Here is a 20,830-nt window from a genome sequence, read left to right on the forward strand (position 1 = left end):
GTGGTGCATGGCGACATCCGGACTCAGATTTCGGATGCTCATTGCTACTTTACTGAACCTATCTACGAAGGTTCTCAGCGACTCTCCCTTCTCCTAGCAGATGCCTACCAGGGCGATTGAGGTCAGATGGTGCGGCCGGCTGGTCGCGAGCTGTGTTTCGAACTTTGCGATGAGCGTGGCAAAGCTATCTATGGAGTTGGGTGAGAGCTTGGTGAACCAACTAAGGGCTGCACCCTTCAAGGATGTGGGGAACACTCGGCACAAGACGGCGTCGTCCGAGGTGTAGAGACTCATATGGGTGGTGTAGGCGTCCATATGCTCGTCCGGGTCGGTCGACCCGTCGTATCGGTCTCGGTTGAAACCCTTCCACTTCTCAGGAAGTGGGACTTCGATGATGTTGTTTATAAAGGGGTAACGACGGTTCGGGTCGGCCGTCAGGGTCGTCCGGGTGGATCTAATTAGGCACGATTCGTCGCCCGTTTCAGTCTCGCGGGGAGGGGGTCGGCCTCTCGTCCCCTCGGCCACATCCGGGTTGGGGGGAGAGGTGTAGGACTTGCCGACCACGTTCGTCGGTATGACAAAGGGTCCTCCCTCCCCCAGCTTCTTTCTCATATCTTCGTTCTCCCTGCGGAGAACCTGCAGCTCTTGCTCATTTTTCTGAGCGGCCTCCTCGGCCTTTCTTCGCATCTCGGCCATCTCCCTCTGGAGAGACAGCAGCAACATTGTTTGGTCGGCTTCAGTCATTCTTTCCATGCTTCTTGTCGAAACCATCTACTTTTTTCCTTCAGCTAGTTTCCCTCGGCCCCACGGTGGGCGCCAATTGTTCCTGCTAGGGAGATGGGACCTAGAGAACTATTGGAGTCTTCTTCGTCTTCCTTCGGTCGGGCAGGTGACTGGGTGATGACCTGGGATTCTTCTCGTCCTCCTGCTTATCCTTCGGCGCTCGGGACTCGGTCGTCGGGGGAACACCGGATGGTGGGGGTACCTGCGAAGGCACTCCGACGCTCAAGTCAGTAAAGCGGGTGGTTAGCTCTCAGGTAGGTGAACAGTAATAATGACATACCTTACTCCTTGGAATGCGTGCTATTTATATTATTCTAATGGGCCTACCTTGTTGGGCCCGTGTATCGAGGTGGATACCGCTTAGGGTTGCATTACCTAATTCTTGATGATGGATTAGCTTTACTGATCTCGGTTTGAGCGTTAATCGTAATAGGGTTCGGCCATCGGCCAAATTCTCACGGTGAGGGTAGGCCATCGGCCAAATAAATGTGGTCTTCGACCATCTCAGTTAAGTCTCGAAAGGTCTCGGCCACTCGTCAGTCGGCCAAGTATCCAAAGGTCTCGGCCACTCGTCAGTCGGCCAAGTATGCAAAGGTCTCGGCCACTCATCAGTCGGCCAAGTATACAAAGGTCTCGGCCATTCGTCAGTCGGCCAAGTATACAAAGGTCTCGGCCATTCGTCAGTCGGCCAAGTATATAAAGGTCTAGGTTTGCCGGCCGTTCGGTCAGATTTCTGAAGATCTTGACTTATCAGTCTCTCGGTCAGGCTTGACTGGGAGTCGGGCAGGCAGGTGGGTCCCGGCCTCGCCCAGTACCGGTACAGATTTAATTTAGTAATTAACAAATTCTGCATAAATTATACAAAATCCCTCGACTTGCTTCTTTTCCCTCAAAGAAAAAATTGCTTTGGTGCTCTTAGTGTTGATATACAAGTTCACTATCTATGCAGTAATAGTCATGCGCAATAATAATTTATTCTTCATATTTATGCGCCATTGACCCATTATTCGGTTTGATGGCTCCACTATTCGTCCTTAGACTTCAAGAAAGTAAGGTAAGAAATTTCTAACATTAATTAAGATTTTTAAGTAGGACTTTTAGATTTTATAATATTGCAGTAACAAAAACGTGATGCGATATATTCAAACTTTATTTTCGAAGAACCATTATTCGTGTCAACTACTACATTATTAATTATTTATTTATTTATTTTACTGGGAAAGTTCCTTTGGCTATTATGGTTCTATATAAATAAGAAAGAGTTTGTGAGGAAGGAACACAGCTAATAGAAAAACTCTATCCTTAAATTATTGCTCCTTGTTACTTCCTACGCCATGGAAACCAATTGCAACTGTAACAAGGGCTTTGCGGACAGTTACATGTTATTGAAGCCCGAAGAAGCAGGTTACTTTGATCTTCTCCGTGTCTTAATTTTCAGAAACATATCGCAAAGGAAGTTTGTGGAAAGCCATGCAGACGATGATTTGAACGAAACTTTGGGTCATCGATGGCTCATATTTATTTCTATTTTGGCTCAGAAGCTTTTGCAGCTTATGGCTAAGCCATTGTCACTATTTGGAGCTTGCGTTGAACTTTTGATCAACCTCATTGCCCTCAATGGTGGTGTATTCTGGCTTGTTCCTAACTTTATCAGAGGTTTGTCCCTATTCCTAACTTCTCTCTTAACATGTTATAGAATTGGTAAAAAAATTCTTACCTGTAAACATTTTTTTTATAAACAAGAATTCAACTAAATTATTTCGGCTTAAAAGGAATAATGAACTCAATTGATTTTTTACCTGAAATCAAATACTAAAAATTTAAATACGAAGTAGTATTTTCGACGAGATTTTACCCACAAGTGCCAACATCTAATAGAAAAAACCAAAACACTAAAAAAAAAGCTATCACATCTTAAAACAATATCTAAAGTAACAAGCCAGACAACCAAGATAAGAAAAACTTAAATCCCTACACTGACGAGATTTTCATAGTATATTTCGTGTTGGTATAACCATTGCTTTCTTTTTAGAAACAAATTAACACTTGACTTGACCCTCGATTATTGAGATGTATCGCTTTTAAGAGATACAAAAAAGCAAACAAAGCCAAAGTGAATAATAAGACCCAGCTGAATTTCCATTAAAATGTTAGAATCTAGTGGCTCACCAGCTTTGCACTATTCTGGGTCAACGTGCGAGTCAATCCTAGTTTATATATATGTAAATCTATTAAAAATAAAATAAAAAATGATAATAAGGTCAAGCTAAATATGTCTATATTTTAAAGGTTTTTTTATTAGGAGTTTTTGACCCGTCAAATCCATTAGGCAAAAGCTTAATCAGACTCCATGTTTCAAGTTTAGTTTTTAGGAGCCCGGTTTAGTTTTTATTTCAGGTTCTTTGTATTCATTGTTAAATTGGACCTCGTCTAAATTGTCTGCTCCAACAACTTTAGTAATTTTCATTATTTAATGAACATATATTTAAAAATTAAGGTTAAGTATATATATTTTTTAAAAATAATTTTTATTCGTAGTTTAAACTTTAAAACTTTATACATTTGTCAAAATTTTGTTACGTAATAAACGTATATTCAATATAAACTAACATGTTGAATTTGTTATAATATTTTAATATAGTTAAAAATTTGTTTGTATATAATAGAAAATATTAAATAGACTATTTTCAATAATTTCTTTTATACAAATATTTACTTAAAAATCTAAAATTTAAATTAGGAACAAAAATTAATTTTACACTAAGACGAAAAATATATTTACTCTTTATAAATAAAATATAAAAGATTGATACTACAATTATTTATGAAAAACCAAATAAACCATACTCTTTCTCTTTTATTTGGATAAAGTATTCTCTTTCTATTCTAGTATTATTTCTTCAAATTGGAAGTTTTATGAGAATGTCAGAAAAAAGGAGGTTAGCTACTCCATGGTGTAGCGGGAAAAAATTAAGAAAAGGCGATCAGGTGTTATGAGAGATATAATACGGACAATAATATTTTAGACATCAATTTCGTGCACTTGATATTTAAATAAATTATTATTTTATTTTAATATAATATTTTATTATAAAATGGTTAAAAAATAATTAGTTTTAGTATTAAAGTGTTAAATAAACTTTATTTATAAAGTGTTTAAGTTTCATGAGATTTTTTTGGCTGATGGAAATATGATTACGTCATTTAACAGTATATATATAATATTATGTTCTGCCTAACATAAAAGAATGTATTTATATAAGTAGGTGCATTGGTCTTGCCCGATCCTAAATCAGAAAAATATTTGTCTGTAATTGGAAATTTGGATGTGCGAGTAAAGCTGGATGCCGTCGCGCGTGAAGGTTATAAGTACTATCCTGCACTTTCTATGATGGCTTCTAAAGCATCCTATGAGAACCAAGCTTTCCTTAAAACTACTGTGGAAGATAATTGGAAGGTATTAAATAATTAGTATGTTAATGTCATTATTTTAAGTTTAATTTTCTTATGCAATAAATAGTTTTTGAATGAAAAAAACAATCCTTTGTTTAGTTACATAAATCAACTAAACAAAATTGACGTTAATTGTTGTGTTTTGATGATCCTTTTATCCACAAGTTCATTTTAATGTATATCTAATTCTATTTGTTTTCTGATTGGAATTTAACAGATGGAATTTGTCGGATTTTACAACTGCATGAATGGTAAGAACTGAAAACCATATCCTAAACTTTCAAATTAAATGCTAGCATAGTTCCAAAATTGAGAAAAAGACAGACTACCTAGCACACGTTTTTTATTATTCAAATTTGATATGGTGACTTTTGAAATTACGCGGATGGTTGTTTTTAATTGAATAAGTCTCTGAGAATTAGTTTAACAACGTTGAATAAATTGTTCAGTTTTTCAACTGTACACAATTTTCATCTTTTTAAGGTTTATAATGTTTTCTATATTATTCTTAGGGGATATACAATGAAATATTGTTGAAAAGTTTTAAAATGTCAATTTAATTTTTTTTAACAGTTAACTTAGAGATAATAATTAGAGATAATAATTGGAAAATATCATTGGCAAGCGAAATATATTAGGAGGATAAGTATTTTATTTTATTAATAAAAATAAATAAATATGAATCATTGAGGAGACCTTTTTATAAAACAACTTTTTTTTTAAAATAAAGACCTTATAAGTTTAATAAAATTTGTCAACTCAAAATAAAAAAGAATAGAAAAAAAATACACCACAAAATCAACCTAAATCAACCTACTCAAAATTAATAAAGACTTTTGATAAAAAAACAAACAATCAAACAAACAATTTTAATTTTTTTAACTGGTGTATTGATCCTTTAGTTTGTCTTTATTCTCTTCAATTGTGCTGGTGTTTGTTTTATGACAAAGATAGTTTTTGAGCATTTATCTGGAAGGCGTTTTGAGATTAGGTTATGATGATTTTTACTAGGTTATCTTTGTTTATGTAAATAGGTTAGATCATCCAGAAGTGATTCCCTTGTATATATTGCTTTATTGCTGATAAAACAAAAAACAAACAAGTAACCGGATTAAAACACCAATAAAAAGAAACAATTAGAAGTAAATTTAGTTATAATCCATAAGCAAACTTTTAGTTAAACCAATGAAAATTTTTCACTATCACTTTCCCTTTAAAAATGCGCTTATTTTTTATAGTTTCAAATCCCACAAATAACTACAATTGAAACATAATGAGTCCGTCCAGGGTAAGTAAGTGTAGTTTTCCAAAAATTATTACGTTATTATACAATAAACTAATTTTTTTGAGTTGTACTGGCAGATTATCAAGGAAAGACCACAACTCAAGTCTTGATTGCTTTGGATAAGCATGAAGATCAAGACACATATGTTGTAGCCTTCAGAGGAACGGAACCCTTCGATGCTGATGCATGGTGCACTGATCTTGATATCTCCTGGTATGGGATTCCCGGCGTTGGGAGAATTCATGGTGGGTTTATGAAAGCCTTAGGGCTACAGAAGAGCGTTGGGTGGACAAAGGAAATTGGAGAACGAGACGAGAGTGTTCCACCCTTAGCCTACTACCTCATCAGGGACATTCTAAGAAAAGCTTTGAGCGAAAACGAAAAGGCAAAGTTCATAGTGACAGGGCACAGTTTGGGAGGAGCACTCTCAATACTGTTTGGGACGATCTTGTGTTTGCACGAGGAGACGTTGTTGTTGGAGAGGCTGGAAGGGATCTACACCTTTGGGCAACCAAGGGTTGGAGATGGAGTGTATGCAAAGTATATGAAACGAAAATTAAAGGAACATTCTGTCAGGTATTGTAGGTTTGTTTACTGCAACGACCTTGTTCCGAGGTTGCCCTACGATGACCAGGAAATGATGTTCAAGCACTTTGGGACATGTCTTTTCTTTAACAGGCGCTATGAACTTCAGGTAACTTAGTAAAATATTCAGAAGTTTATTAGTTTTTTTTTTTTTTTTAATTTGTAGGCATATGTTGAGAGTGTTGTTATATTTATATTTGAATGCAGGTTGTTGAAGAGGAACCGAATAAGAATTACTTCTCACCGTGGTGCGTGATACCCATGATGTTGAACGCAATCTTAGAGCTGGTAAGGAGCTTCGTTATTGTCTACCAAAGTGGACCTTACTACAGAGAAGGATGGTTTCTGTTTGCTTTCAGGACTATAGGGATAATAATACCTGGTCTACCTGCTCATGGTCCCCAAGATTACATTAATTCCACTCTTTTAGGAACCATTGAAAAGCACTTCAAAGTAGAGTCATAAATGACCACGAAGTGCATTCATGCTTTATAATTCCAACTTCAAATCCAAACAAAAAGTTTCAGTCTAGGATTACTTTAACTTACAAGACATTCTTTTAATTGTGAAATTCTATTATTATATTTGTTTAGCATAAGAAAGCTAAGCTTTTTAAATTTGAGTGGCGATTTTGACACACAAATTACATTCATTCGACATTCTTAGAATAAACCCATTCGTTTATTTTTTAATTTAAAATTTTAATATATATTATTATATTATAAAAGTTGGTTGTTAAGTATCTTTTTGGAGTGTCAAAATATTTGTTCTGATTAAATTTATGTGTTCAGTGTAAAAATGAGGTGGAATTTTTAGATTAGTTTTATGAGGAGGTTAAATCAATTCATATATTATAATAAATATCAGTATAAAATTTAAGTATTCTTAAAGTAAAATATTTTTTATTGAAAAAGAATAAAATAAATAAACAAAATATTTTAGAAATATTTTAACCTTCATGAGAAAAACATAAGCCTCCCTCCTCTGACAAAAAAATATAATTACACTACAAAAAAATCATAAAATAAAAACCAATTTTTAGAGATAAAAAAATTAGTTGCAATAGTAACTAAATTAGAGACCATCTTAGAAACTAAAAAGACATTTGTTTCTAAATAAGTTTATATTATTTTAAAATAGTTTTTAAATTAGTATTTAATTAACAACCAATGTCTTAACTACCAATTATTTAGTTTCTAAGATGTCAAAGGCCATTAAATTTTAGGATCTCATATGTTACCACCATTCACAATAAAATACACACACTTCACATATCAATATTTTAATTTATTTTTTATTTCTTTAATTTAAAATATTATTATATTATTATAATGGTTTGTTAAAGTATATGTATTTTAATTTTTGAATATTAAAGAAATATTTTCCTAAATTTTAAGACAAAACTGCAATAAGTTAGATTTATCCCTATTAACATAAGTTCAGAGTTTGAATATGTACAACACTGAAATGAAGAGTTAGATTTTTTTTTTATTTATCAGCAATCAAGAATATATATACACAAGAATCACCTTTGGGGTGATTCAATCCTTGTGATTCAACCCTTATACAAAAAGGTATGAGCAACCTAACTGCATAACACATTTCAAACATTTAAGAAATAAAGCAGCTCCTAATATAACCTGACAAAACCTGATAAAAACTTTCTTCGACATCCCACTAAAGAGAATACAGGCAAATCAAAGGGGTGAGACACCAATCAGAAAAATAAAAACTAGTTGAGGAAAACTTAAACCTGAGCGAAACTCAAATCTTCAACTAAAACAAAGAAATGATTTCATAAAAATCTAGAATTCACTCATTAAAAACTATCACGTCATATCATCATTAACTATATTCAATATAGTTGAATTAGTGCTCTACGTGTGTCGAAAATTAATATTTACAATAAACAACTTGCTAATTAACATTATAATTTATATTAAAGAAAATATGTAATTTTTTTAAAATAATTCTATTTACATTGTAAAATATTAATAATTATTAAAAATCTCATTTGAGTCACATTTTTATGTCTATATTATATATATAAATTAAGAAGTGAAATATATCAATTTTTATCCAAAAATAATTCATTCATATACTAATTAAGTTATATACTACTTACTTAATGAACTAATTAATATTTTAATTAGTTTCTATTATTAACAAAAATTTATAAATTAATTTATAAATTGGTATCTAGCATTAATTATCAAAATTTTATCTACTAACTACTTTATAATAAATCATAAATTATAATAAATACCTTTATCAAAACAATTATTACATTAAACAATATAATATATGTAGATTTAATTACCTTTTTCGTCCCTATATTTATAGCCAATAGTCAATTTGGTACAGTGGTTTTTAAAAAATTCAATTTGGTCCCTAAGTTTTTTAAAATGTATTCAAAATGGTCCTTTCAGTTAAATATCACCAAACGTGCTTATGTGGCAGACACGTGTAAGTTACGTGGATTGTGCTTACATTACTTTGGTGAATACTGAATTAGGGTTTAGGTTATTCAAATTGGGGATTTCAAATTTCTGATTTAGGGTTTCTGATACTAGGATTGCTCCCTTGGTTGGATTCTGTGGTGCGCTTCCCTGCTTCGATTCCATTCGGAGGTGTGCTCCCCTCATTCAATTTTGTGGTGCGATCGTGAGTTACGATGGTGAGTTGCGTCCCCATGGTGAACTCACTCATTTCTAAACATATGTATTTTGAAAAACAATTATTATAGGACCAAACTGTGGTAGCTCTTATGGATTCATTAGTGAAGAAAATCTGCTTGTGTTTTATGTTCTAATATATTACATATCCTTTACCTTTTACCTACTTTACCTTTATATTATTATAACATCACAGTTTTCCTTCATTTATTTAGTCTTTGATGAGATTGGCCTCTGCTTGCTCTGAATTTTCTTGCTGTGTTGTCCAAATCAAAGTTTTTAATTGTTCATGATCCTAATCTGTTTGCACCATCCACGTAACTTACACGTGTTTGCCACATAAGCACCACTTAACGCCATTTGGTGATATTTAACAGAAATGACCATTTTGAATACATTTTAAAAAACTTAGGGACCAAATTGAATTTTTTAAAAACCACGGTACCAAATTGACTATTGGCTATAAATATAGGGACGAAAAAGGTAATTAAACCATATATGTAATAGAAAATATTTTATTATAAAACTAAAATTAATTACATATAGTAATTGAGACTTTTCCTAACCAAATAATTTGCATATTTAAAAGATTTGGTTATCTAGTAAACCATGTTACATGTTCATTAGTAGCGTATTAGATACGTCAAAGATCGTTCTTTTCCTTTTTCGTTGTTGGAAGATAATCTCATAAATCTATCAAGATTCTAAATCAATTACGACACTCAATCCGATGGTTGGCATTACAAATTTACTAAAAAAAAGAGGTATTTTTTCGATGGTTGGCATTACAAATTTACTAAAAAAATAAGTATTTTTATGCTTTCCTTCTCCAAGTTACAAGAATCTAGTTAACCACTACGACGAACACATGATGAGTTGTCAAATATCATACAGGACTCTAAAAGGTTGAAAATATTTTATTAAGATAAATTATCAATGAAACTTTTATTATGAACTCAAAAATTATTTTTATTGATTAAAAAATATTACGTCACTTATCTTTTTCTCCACATTATCATTTCGTTTTATAAGAGACTAATAGATTGAAATATCCTCAGAGGTTAAAGTGGCAATTTCTCTCAATTTGCTATTTTGACACTTTTATTTTTTTCTTATACTCAAAATTATAATTTTATAAATTATTAGTTTATGGTTATTTTTATTATTATAATATAATATTTTATTATAAATAATCATTGTTGAAATGGATTTAGATAAAAAGGATGTTGTCAAAGAATATTTTTTCAACCAATAATATGTCTTGGAAGATTTGTATTTTATTTTTTGTTTGATAAAAGGAGAGAGGAAAGGAAAAAGAAGTATAAGAAATAAGACTATTGATGTTGATAGAGACCAATTAAGAAGGAGAATGTTCCTCTAATATGGACACTTTAACAAATGAATTTTGGTTGTTGGTGTAATGAAATAGCTTGATCACTCATCCTTATTTTGTTTATTTATTAGTTTGTTCCTTTTTGTTTGTTCATCTTGGTCTTGTACATAAATAAACGTGGGGAACGTTGAAGTCTTGAGACAATCAAAGGCATCAGAAAATTCTCTTTTCTTCTCCCTTCTTGTTATTCTCTCGTTAGTCATGAGTGGTCCTTTTTCCTGTACCAAATGCATGAGTTTCTTTCAACTCTGTCTGGTCTTGTTTGTGAGATATTTGCAGCAAAAGATGTTTGCGCACTGTGTTGAGTTCATTGTGGAGCCAAGGTTCTACCCAAAATGGCGTATATTTTCATCGCTCTTAGCACAAAAGCTACTGCACTCCATGGCTAATATCTTAAAATGTATTGGAGATATCATTGAGGCTCTTCTGAACCCACAGGCTTCTCTCCACAACAATCTCCTCATGCTGCTATTCAACTCTATCCGAGGTCTGTTATCATCCTCCTTGTGTGCTGAACTTTATGTTTTGATTTTCTATGGAACAGTACCACCAAAATCTAACACATTTGGTATATATATAGTTGAATTCTTCATGATGTTGTTAGAAGTATGAGTACTATTGAGATTAATGGAAAAACTTTAGTTCAAGAAAGACTCAATTTTAACTATTTCTGTACCTTGAAAAAAAAAAAGTATCAGACACTGTTGATAAAATATTTTTTTTAGTTTTAAGTATATTTTTAGTGTCTAAAATTTAAAGTAATTATTATTTCTTATATTTAAAAAATCATTTAAGTCTTTAAATTTGAAAAATATGTTTTCAATCTTTAATTACTAAATTAAAGAAACTAAAATGATATATTTTTAAAAGTAAGTAGTCTTTAAACAATTAATTAATTTGAGGGATTAAAACTACATATAATTTTTAAATTTAAAGTTTTTTTTTTTACATTTGGGAAACTAATATTGAATTCGCTCCAACTTTAAAGAACTTAAAACATAATTAAGAGTTTATGGTAATTATAACTTCTCAAATTATTAGTAAAATAAGCATTTAAATTTGAATGGGACTAATAAAGTTTATACTTTGTGTATTTGATCCACTTTTACGTACAGGTAAGGAGCTAGTGAATAAAGATTGTAAAAATTATGTGTCAATAATTGGTCATTTGGACAAGCGACTAGAGTTGTTAGAGAATAGCATCAAAATTGAAGACCCCGATAGGTACAATGCTGTTTTGTCTATGATGGCTTCTAAAGTATCGTACGAGAATAAAGCTTTCGTTCACGATGTTGTGGTTGATCACTGGAAGGTATATATAAAATTACATTTCATGTTTCTTTTGTCATAAACATTTTAGTTAGTGTGCGTTTGAATGCATGGAAAGGGACTAAATGAAATGGAAAATTGAATAAAATAGAATTTAACCTTTATTTCGTTTTTTTTGATAGATAAATTATATACATGTTTGTATTTCATCATCTTTTTTCCAGATGCACTCTCAAAGCCAATTCTTGCAATAATTGTGATATTTGTATCATTTCCCTTTCAAACCAATCACTCTTCCATTTTTTGGGTTCCACTCTCAACCATTCTCATTTCATCTACCCATTTTCCTTAATGTAGGTGTCTTACAGATTAAATTTGCATACAGTCTTGGAAATTTGCATATTAATCATTATTCTTCTATATATTTATCCTTCCAAAATCTAATTTCAACCCTATCCTATGAAATGTGATAATCAAACCAATTAATTTTCAAATGCATTTCTCAAGTCTCTCCACTAGCATGAGTCATGTCTCACTCCATATGAGTCCTTTAAATTTCTATAGTTATCATATTTAGACTATAGAACATTCTTTCACATTTCTTGCCTTTTTTTTTTCTAGCCTCCATTTCCACTTTGTTAGGAGAATTATATTAAACTTCTCTAGGTCTTTCACACCTAATCCACCCTGATTTTTTGGTTTGCAAACATTTTCCCACTTAACCTACACTATTTTTCTACCATAACTTCAAAGAAAATCTCTCCATTTTTCCTAATTTTTTCCCTACCCAACATGACATTTGAAAGAATGACTCATATAAGAGGGTGTTGTGATTACAGACTTTATTATACAAATTCTTCCTTGCAAAGGATAGTTATCTTCCTTTCCGTCTTGACATTCTCTTCCTAATTTTATTTAGTACCACATTCCAAAAGCTAAGCCTCCTTGGATTCCCCCTATTAGTAAATCTAAATATATGAATGGTATAGTCATGATCCTGCAATTGTGTACTTTTGAAAATTAATCTAAAATATGTCTCTCCACCCAGCTTACTTTTATGAAAGTTAATCTACTATACCATGATGTAAGATCAAAGCATCTCATTATGTTTTTTATAACAAAAACATTATCTAATTTTGTCGTACACAGAAAATAATATGTCATCGATAAATTGCAACAAATTAATCTTAACATATTCCTACCTTTATCCTTTCTAACATATATTTTTGAAATTATATGTCTTACTAGCTCTGATAATTCTTTTGCAACTATTAGAAAATATGAATGGTGCTAGACAATCCCATTTTTAATTCCTAACGAGGGTTTGAACTCTTAGGTTGAACTTCCATTTACAAAAATAGATATTGATGATAATGTCAAACATCCTTCTATCCAAGTGATCCACTTAATATGAAACCCTAATTTTTCCATCATATAATAAAGAAAATTACACCTTACTATCCATCTATTATTTCATTTACTGCCAGCACACTATCTAACATCATTCTATCATCATTCAATCATGAATAAATATTGATTGAGACAGGTCAATGACTCAAGGTAAAATTATTTTCAACCTAATTGATAAGGTTTTTGATATAATCATATAAACACTCACTACCAAGAATATTGGCATAAACTCATCTAAACTTTGTCCGGGTGTCTCCCTTTTGGTTTAAGGAAGCATTACATCCCCGTTATAGTTTCCCATTGCTTTGGAAATCATTGACCGCTTTCATATTATCTACTTTGATAGTCTTCCAAAACTTTTTAATAAAAGTAAAGTTAAATCATCAAGGCTTGATCTCTTTTGACCATCATAATTCCACACTGTTTCTTTGACTTCCAATTCAGTAAAGTTGTTCATCAACATCCTATTGTTCTCTTCCGATATTGTACTAAACTCTACATTTCCCAATTTGATATCAAGACACGACTTTTCACTTAACCTTTTTCCAAAGAATGTTTTCACCTCCTTCTTCACAATAATAGGATCCTCACACCACTTACGATGCTCTGTTTAGTTAAATTGTTATTTCCAAAAGTTTCCAAGTTCACTCATTAATTAGTTTTCAAAGGATTGTTAATAACGAAGCTTTAGAAGGATAGGAAAAAATTAAATCATCAGACTAATCTTTTACAAGTTATTTACCTCAAGAAACTGCAGAAGAATTTTAGGATGCGTAAGTAACAAATAAAAATTCTCAGCTTCTAAGTATTGATACTTTTTTTTACATTCTTTAAATTACCAGAAAGGTTAAGCTAATTGAATTAGAGTATCTCAATCTTACACTCATGCTATTTTTTTGCTCTCACGTAGATGGAGCTGGTTGAATATCGTGACTACTGGAATGGTAATAATTTATATAGAGGGGATTTGGTTTAAGAAAATGTTTTTTTGTTCACTTTTATTTTTAATTACAGAGTGTACTTTTCATTTTGTCTTTTAATTTCATTTTTTTATAGAAAAGGTAGCAATATAAAAGAATACAAATATTTTCCATTAACTTTATACAAACTTTATTGAAAACAGAAAAAAAGTAAACATAAAGCATTTTCTTAAAATAATTCATCCTTGGAAAATCAAACTATACAATTTGTTATCAGATATCGAATTTGTTATCGGTTATGTGTGTGATGCATGGGTAGATTTTGTAAAGTTGAGTTGGACAAAGTGACAACTAATACAATTGTCTAAAATTTATTAAAAATTACAAATTTTGATAATTATCATTTCTTATTTAATATTTGTTTCCAATTTTTTATTTTCAAATAATTTAAAACATAACGTGTTTGTCAGCTTCTGAAAGATTAATAATTTGGTTGTGCTCGAAATTTTGCAGATTATCAAGAAAAAGCTACAACTCAGGCTTTTATCATGTTAGACAAACGTGAAGAGCACCATACGTACATGGTGGCTTTCAGAGGAACAGAACTCTTTGATGCTGATGCATGGTCCACTGATGTGGATATCTCATGGTTAGAAATTCCTGGTGTAGGAAGAATTCACGCTGGTTTCATGAAAGCCCTAGGGTTACCACTAGACTTGAAGAAAGAAGAGTTGATATGGCCTAAGAAAATAGAAACCGACGAGAACCGTCCACGTGCCTATTACTTCATAAGGGATTTACTAAAGAAGCATCTGAATGGAAATGAGAAAGCAAAGTTTAGTTTGACAGGCCATAGTCTTGGTGGAGCTCTTGCAATTCTGTTTCCCGCAATGCTTATGCTGCACGACGAGACATTTCTCTTGGAAAGACTTGAAGGGGTGTATACATTTGGACAACCTAGAGTTGGAAATAAAACATTTGCAAGTTACATGGATAAAAACTTGAAACATTATAGCATTAAGTATTTCAGGTTTGTTTACTGCAACGATATTGTTCCTAGGTTGCCCTTCGATGATGGTATCCTGAAATTCGAGCACTTTGGATCATGTCTGTATTTTGACAGGAGCTATAACGGCAAGGTACATACATATATATAGATGATTGTGATGAACTTGTATTTTTGTGGAAAGAGATATTTTATATTAAATATATATAAGTTAATAGTTGGCGAGTAGAAAAAATGATTTGTTGTGTACAATTAATGTAGAAAATGGAAGAGGAGCCTAATAAAAACTACTTCTCGTGGAAGGGTATGATAGAGAAGAAGGTTAATGCTTTCTGGGAACTTGTAAGGAGCTTCACTATCGTGTATAAATATGGAGATGAGTATGAAGAAGGATGGCTTCTAAGATTTGTTAGGGTTTTGGGCTTAGTACTTCCTGCAGGAATACCAGCTCATTGTCCTCAGGATTACGTTAATATTACTCGCCTGGGGATTCCCTTACATTTGGATTGATTAATTGCTTCATCAACTCAACTGTGAAGATTAGACTCATGATTAATTTGTATAATTATCTTTTTCTTCTATCTAGTAATGGAATCATTTTTTTAACATGCTCCCATATATAATCAATACACTTAATACTTTGTCAAAATGATTAATTGATAAACATATGTAAAAATAAATACACTAATAATTTTGTAAATAAATTAACACTTATTCACTTACTTCTAGAATTACTTACTATATAATTTATATTTTGAACTATTGTTATTGGAATCAATATATATACTACATCAATTCAATCTAATATGATATATACAACAGACATCAACTCTAACGGTAGTCCACATAATATATTATAAAAAAATGGTTTTAGAAACTAGTTTATTAATTTCTAAAATAATAAAATTAAATTTAAAATTTAATAATAGTAAATAGTTAAAAATTTGATACTGATTCAGAAACCAATTTAATTATTATTAAATAAAAATTTAGTAATTAAAAATATAAAAACTAATTTTATAAAAATTAATTTAATAACTAATTATATAGAAACTAATTTAACAATCACTTTCATCCAAACCAATTTGGCATTAAATATATAAAAACTCATTTAGGGACTAAATATATAAATATCCAAAAATACAACCTTATTGGTCTCTAAATAATAAAAAATTGTTTTAAAATATATTTTACTTCCATAATTGTTTGCTTAATCTTTCATATTTTATATTTATTTCTAAATTTAGTTTCAATAATTTTAAATTAATATTATGTTATACCGTGAATTGTAAAAGGTTATAATTTTAAATTTAGTTTTAATATATTTAACTTAAAGCTTATAGTGGACATAGAATTCTGAAAGATTGCATGTGACTAGAAATGGCAGACACGAAAAAGAAACGGTGAGATAAAGTTAGTGATGCAGCAGTAAACAACTAAAAAAATCACTTATTAATGTGGGATTGCAGGAACATACAATGTATTCGTTGGGTCATATATCCTATCATGTCTAAAAAATCAAAATTGAAATACTGTATAAAACTGTAGCTGAAATATCTTGTTTTAATTTGAATTGACTCACATATTAACACCAACAACATTTAATTACAGTCTGCAAAAAAATTATTTCCCCTTCATGGTTCCTCTCAAAACACCTTCAACATTTGCTTCAAACACACAATTATTATCTACTGCAGGAAAACATAACATAAAAATTATTAAAGAGATTGAAATTTAAATACATATACATACATATATATAAATATATACATATACATGTAAGAATGGAAGAATTACTCTATAGAATAACTTGAAGCTAAACATGTATCGTTCAAAGAAATGGAAGCAATAACCAGCAGATTGTTAGGGACTCAAATTCTATGCCAAATATGTTCCTATGCCTTTCAGGAAGATCATCTTTAAGCCTACTCAAATCTTTATAAAAGAGTGTTCATTTTCTTAATAACCGATACTCACTGCCTTGCTTGCATTAGACACAACAATCTCCCTAGTGAGTCGCAGGCCATGTGTTGTTTTTCTTACTGATTTCTGGATATCAGCATCATATCCTATATTATTGAAACATCTGAAGATAAAGCAAAATAAAAAGAGCAACCCCATTCCTTTACATATCAATATCAGTCAAGTGTTCTAAACTTCTAAAAATTTGATATAGGACAATCAACCAACAAATAGATTTAATAGCAAGTAGATACAGGTATACAAATTTAAAAGACAATGCCCAATAGATTTCAAGAAGTTCATAATAACAATTCCAAATTCCAATTGATACACATTTTATAAACTCTAGATAAATCCTATCATGTTTAGACACTACAACAGTGTATCCTTTATGTAAGTAAGATAAAAAAAATGTTGGGGCGATAGATTCATGGTCTTGGTCTCCATGCTACCAGTAAATAAAAGCATTACCAAAATTATTGCTACATTAAAATGTAACAGTTGAAACTTCTCATGCTACCAATATTTAAATAGAAAGTAACATGGAATTGGCACAGAGAAGCTACATTCGAAAACATGAATACCCTGCCTGAATGAAACCCTTCTATGCCTCCTACAAAACAAACCATTCTTATTAACACGTCAACTGCTCTGGAGTGTGGACAACACCAATACAAGATTACAACATAGTATTAGTTCGTCACAAAACATGAATGAATCACACTTCTTCATAGCAGGAAATCTGTAATTTCACGAAGTTGACACCTACCTTTTCAAACAAACTGCCACAGATGTAGGACTAAGCTGCTTCCACAATTGGTTGAGGTATGCAGAGCTTTACCAGCAACCTCAATAAAGCAGAAACATCCTCATCAATAAGCTTTCCCATCAACAGCACATTTCTGAAGCTTTTGCCGATAAATTTCTTAATAATAATAAACTATCATTAGATTGTGTTTAAAATAAGTAAATATAATATAAAAAAGTTAACAAATGCTAAAAGTTCACCATCTCAACAACTGAGAAAGCAGAAACAAAATTGAATATTACATTACAAGTTAACAAGCATAAGATTTAAGAATTGCACATAAATATAAACTGACAGATCGTGACATGTTTAATAATCCAAGCCTTCAAATATGATAAACTTCCAATAAACCTCAAAAGTTTTACATCATAAAGTTCATCACACAGATTTTGAAGGAAGGTTGCTTTGTTGTCTGCCATCTCTAACTCACCCTCTAAAGCAACCTGTGCAAGTCTCCGTAAAATTAACTGAAATGGCTTGTACTTCACGTTTACTAGGCCAAATATATTTCTTAACTAATTTAGTGCAGCAAACTGAGATAAATTAAGTGTTTTGACAGGTCAGGTTTCATATCTTATATCAATAACAACTCTTCATATTGATAGATATTATGGTTTTTGACACATTATGCATCTGTACTTTCAAAGGAAGGTAAGAGAACAGGTGTTATCAAAGGGGAAATGCATCTTAACTGTCAGCAAACAACCTAACCTGAAGGCTTGAAGTTGTTAGTGTTACCAAGGAGCAAACTTAAAATGAGATTAAGAGCAATATGATATGGTAGCATGCATTGAACAACCTATTCAATCATGATTTGGTAGGTACAATGTAAAAAAGAAAGATAAAGAACAAGAGACGATAAAGAAAGACCATTAAGGCTAACCTTCTTGGCATCAATCTTTATAAAACCCCTGTGTAGTGTTGGAAGCCAAATTGATGATGTAGGGAAGTAAAGATCATCAATACGTAATCATATTATAGTAACCATTCATGATGTCCAAATAAAAAACAGCCGCTGGAGCTAAATATTCACCCTTTTTTAGAAAATAAATTATTTAATCAAAACATGCATTTGGAAAACACTAACCCAAAATCGATAGTATTAACCTTCATTCATCATCAGAAGCTATAAAAAACAAAACAATAAAATGAGGTTAGTTGAGAAAAAGCGGAATTGAAAGCGGAAAATGAGGGGGGGAATCGAAAGGAACTAACCGCGTTCCGAAGGTCGGTACCGAGTTGCTGAATGACGAGGGCGAAGCTTCTAGAAACCTTGTGGAGCATAGTGTAACAGAAGGCCCAGTGCGGCTCCGACGAGATCTGCTTCTCGGCGTTTTTGGCGGTCATTTCAAAGCTCTCACGGACAATCAATTACAGTGCTTGCGCGGAAGGTTGGATGGAAATGGGGATTCGTTCAGTGATTTGGGGATTTAGAGTTCTCAGACACCTCTACGGATTATTGGAACGAAGACATTCTTGGATTGTTTGGGGATTTATGGATTCATTCACACTTCAAGTTTGTGTTTTTTTCTTAGAATTGGTGCATGTGATGTTTTGCTTCTTGTGTTTTTGGTTTATGTTTTGTTGTTCACGTCTTTTCACCTTATAACTAGAATTTTGTTTGTCTTTATTAGATCTTCACATTTAATATTTGATTGGAAAGCAATATGATGAAAATAATAAGTTTAAATAATATTTCATAATTAAATAAAAAATATATATTTGACATGTATAAAACAAATAAATAACAAAAAAATTCAAATAAATATTTTGATAAATTTAAAATTTATTTATTTTATGACAAAATATACAATACCTATTAATCCATCATTTTGTGAGGTAATCAATGTATGTCGCACTTTGTGAAAATTATTTGGGTCATAATTTGTGAAAGAAAAATATATTTAATCTTTTATTTCAATGAGTTGTGAGAATATTTTTTGAGGCATTTCTTCCATCACTGATATTATTTTTTTAGTAAAACTTATTTCCAACTCTTTTCTTGCTGTTTTACTTTTTTTTTTTTTTCAACACTTTTCATTTTATCTTACGTACCAAATTACCTTTTCCCATAACTTATTTAAATCTCTTTAGCAGTCACCAAGATTCTGCAGAAGCAATCACTTTGTTCGTCACTATGCAATTTCCTTTATGTAACTATCTTTAAAAGTTTCTTAATAAAATTGTTAGGTGATGGCCTGACCCGATGTTTGGTCATTTAGGGGTCGTTTCTTGATCTGAGTATCTAACATTATGAGATAACGTAAGTTAAGGGATCTCAATCAATTAGACTTAATCATCCTTAATGACTCAATTAAAACATAATCATTACTAAAGGTAGAGAGGTTACAGTTCAGTCTATATATGCTTGATTATACTCTACAAAAAAGAGGATTATCTAATATCTGATTTAATCATCTTCTAATAAACAACACAAGAAGTATTTTCAACTCCTATTTCATATTATACTCATTATGTTTATGCTCTTACTGACTTGAGCGTCAGAGTGTCATCGTAGGAGGAGCCTCTCTCGTTTCGCAAATGTTGAATCACTTAAAGGAACACCACCACCAGAAGCTCATCTAGATTCCGACCGACCTTAAGTTGGCTAGAACAAAAATCTTCAACAAAAAAAAAATGTTTCATTTTCATCTGCTTCAAACTCTTCCAAATGCAAACCTCCAATTTTTTTTTCTCTTACAATATTGAAACTTCTCATTCAACTTGTCTCATGCGTGTTTTTCACTCTCAAGATTATAGTCTTTTATAATTGCGTAATCACGTGGTGCTTGAGGTGCTACTTCAATAATGGCAATGTCTTCCTTTGTCACTTATTTATCTTGATTCCTCCTTTTAGCTGCTAGTAATGGAGGTATATTAAGTTCTTACTTTTTATTTATAGAAATTTGTGTTTAAATATTTTTAATAAGTTTTCTCTTTAACTTTGATTTTCTCTTTGGCAAATCCTTAAAGATAAATGACACTCTTATACCATTTAAAAGACTAGGAAGATGAACGGTAGCCTAAACTTTTATGGTGTGAGAGAGTGTGACACATTAATGCTTTTATAACTAAAATGCATCAGGTATAAAAAAACTTGGATATCATGTCAAGAATCTAGGCCCGCTTAAAATTGTTGATTCATATATTTCTCACATTTCAAAATTAGATATCTTTTGCATCAAATGATAATGTATCATGTAATCGTGTAATAAAATTTGTATAATCCGTGTTTTGTTTAAAGTGTCGTTTAGATACTTAAAAAATCATTTATAGAAAAG

The 20,830-nt window shown here is 31.4% G+C and overlaps 2 protein-coding genes and 2 long non-coding RNA genes across 6 annotated transcripts; 2 read left to right on the forward strand and 2 right to left on the reverse strand.

Moving 5' to 3' along the window:
* Positions 1 to 2,056: 2,056 nt before the first annotated feature.
* LOC137808297 (triacylglycerol lipase OBL1) lies at positions 2,057 to 6,749 on the forward strand. 2 transcript variants are annotated; one of them, XM_068609329.2, is made up of 5 exons: positions 2,057 to 2,439; positions 4,050 to 4,240; positions 4,454 to 4,487; positions 5,599 to 6,215; positions 6,314 to 6,749. In XM_068609329.2, the coding sequence occupies exons 1-5, from the start codon at positions 2,118 to 2,120 to the stop codon at positions 6,569 to 6,571; spliced, it is 1,422 nt and encodes a 473-aa protein (XP_068465430.1). In that variant the 5' UTR covers positions 2,057 to 2,117; the 3' UTR covers positions 6,572 to 6,749. The 2 variants fall into 2 exon arrangements, with proteins under 2 accessions (XP_068465430.1, XP_090155824.1); XM_090299698.1 differs by having other exon boundaries at positions 2,077 to 2,439; positions 4,047 to 4,240.
* A 3,572-nt stretch (positions 6,750 to 10,321) lies between these two features.
* LOC137805966 (triacylglycerol lipase OBL1) lies at positions 10,322 to 15,335 on the forward strand. The gene is made up of 5 exons (XM_068605841.2): positions 10,322 to 10,661; positions 11,290 to 11,486; positions 13,764 to 13,797; positions 14,287 to 14,912; positions 15,041 to 15,335. The coding sequence occupies exons 1-5, from the start codon at positions 10,376 to 10,378 to the stop codon at positions 15,287 to 15,289; spliced, it is 1,392 nt and encodes a 463-aa protein (XP_068461942.1). The 5' UTR covers positions 10,322 to 10,375; the 3' UTR covers positions 15,290 to 15,335.
* Positions 15,336 to 17,006: 1,671 nt separating this feature from the next.
* Positions 17,007 to 17,646, reverse strand: LOC137808298 (uncharacterized). Its single transcript, XR_011080692.2, has 2 exons — positions 17,511 to 17,646; positions 17,007 to 17,354 (listed from the first exon to the last, which is right to left on the reverse strand). It is a non-coding gene; the product is annotated as an uncharacterized LOC137808298 (long non-coding RNA).
* A 283-nt stretch (positions 17,647 to 17,929) lies between these two features.
* Positions 17,930 to 18,903, reverse strand: LOC150028896 (uncharacterized). Of its 2 annotated transcripts, XR_016519254.1 has the most exons (4): positions 18,765 to 18,903; positions 18,637 to 18,675; positions 18,433 to 18,447; positions 17,930 to 17,992 (listed from the first exon to the last, which is right to left on the reverse strand). It is a non-coding gene; the product is annotated as an uncharacterized LOC150028896 (long non-coding RNA). The 2 variants fall into 2 exon arrangements; XR_016519253.1 differs by lacking the exons at positions 17,930 to 17,992; positions 18,433 to 18,447 and having other exon boundaries at positions 18,571 to 18,675.
* Between the last annotated feature and the right edge of the window lie 1,927 nt (positions 18,904 to 20,830).

The sequence above is a fragment of the Phaseolus vulgaris genome, chromosome 3 (assembly GCF_051622355.1).
Source record: "Phaseolus vulgaris cultivar YP4 chromosome 3, ASM5162235v1, whole genome shotgun sequence".
Taxonomy (NCBI): domain Eukaryota; kingdom Viridiplantae; phylum Streptophyta; class Magnoliopsida; order Fabales; family Fabaceae; genus Phaseolus; species Phaseolus vulgaris.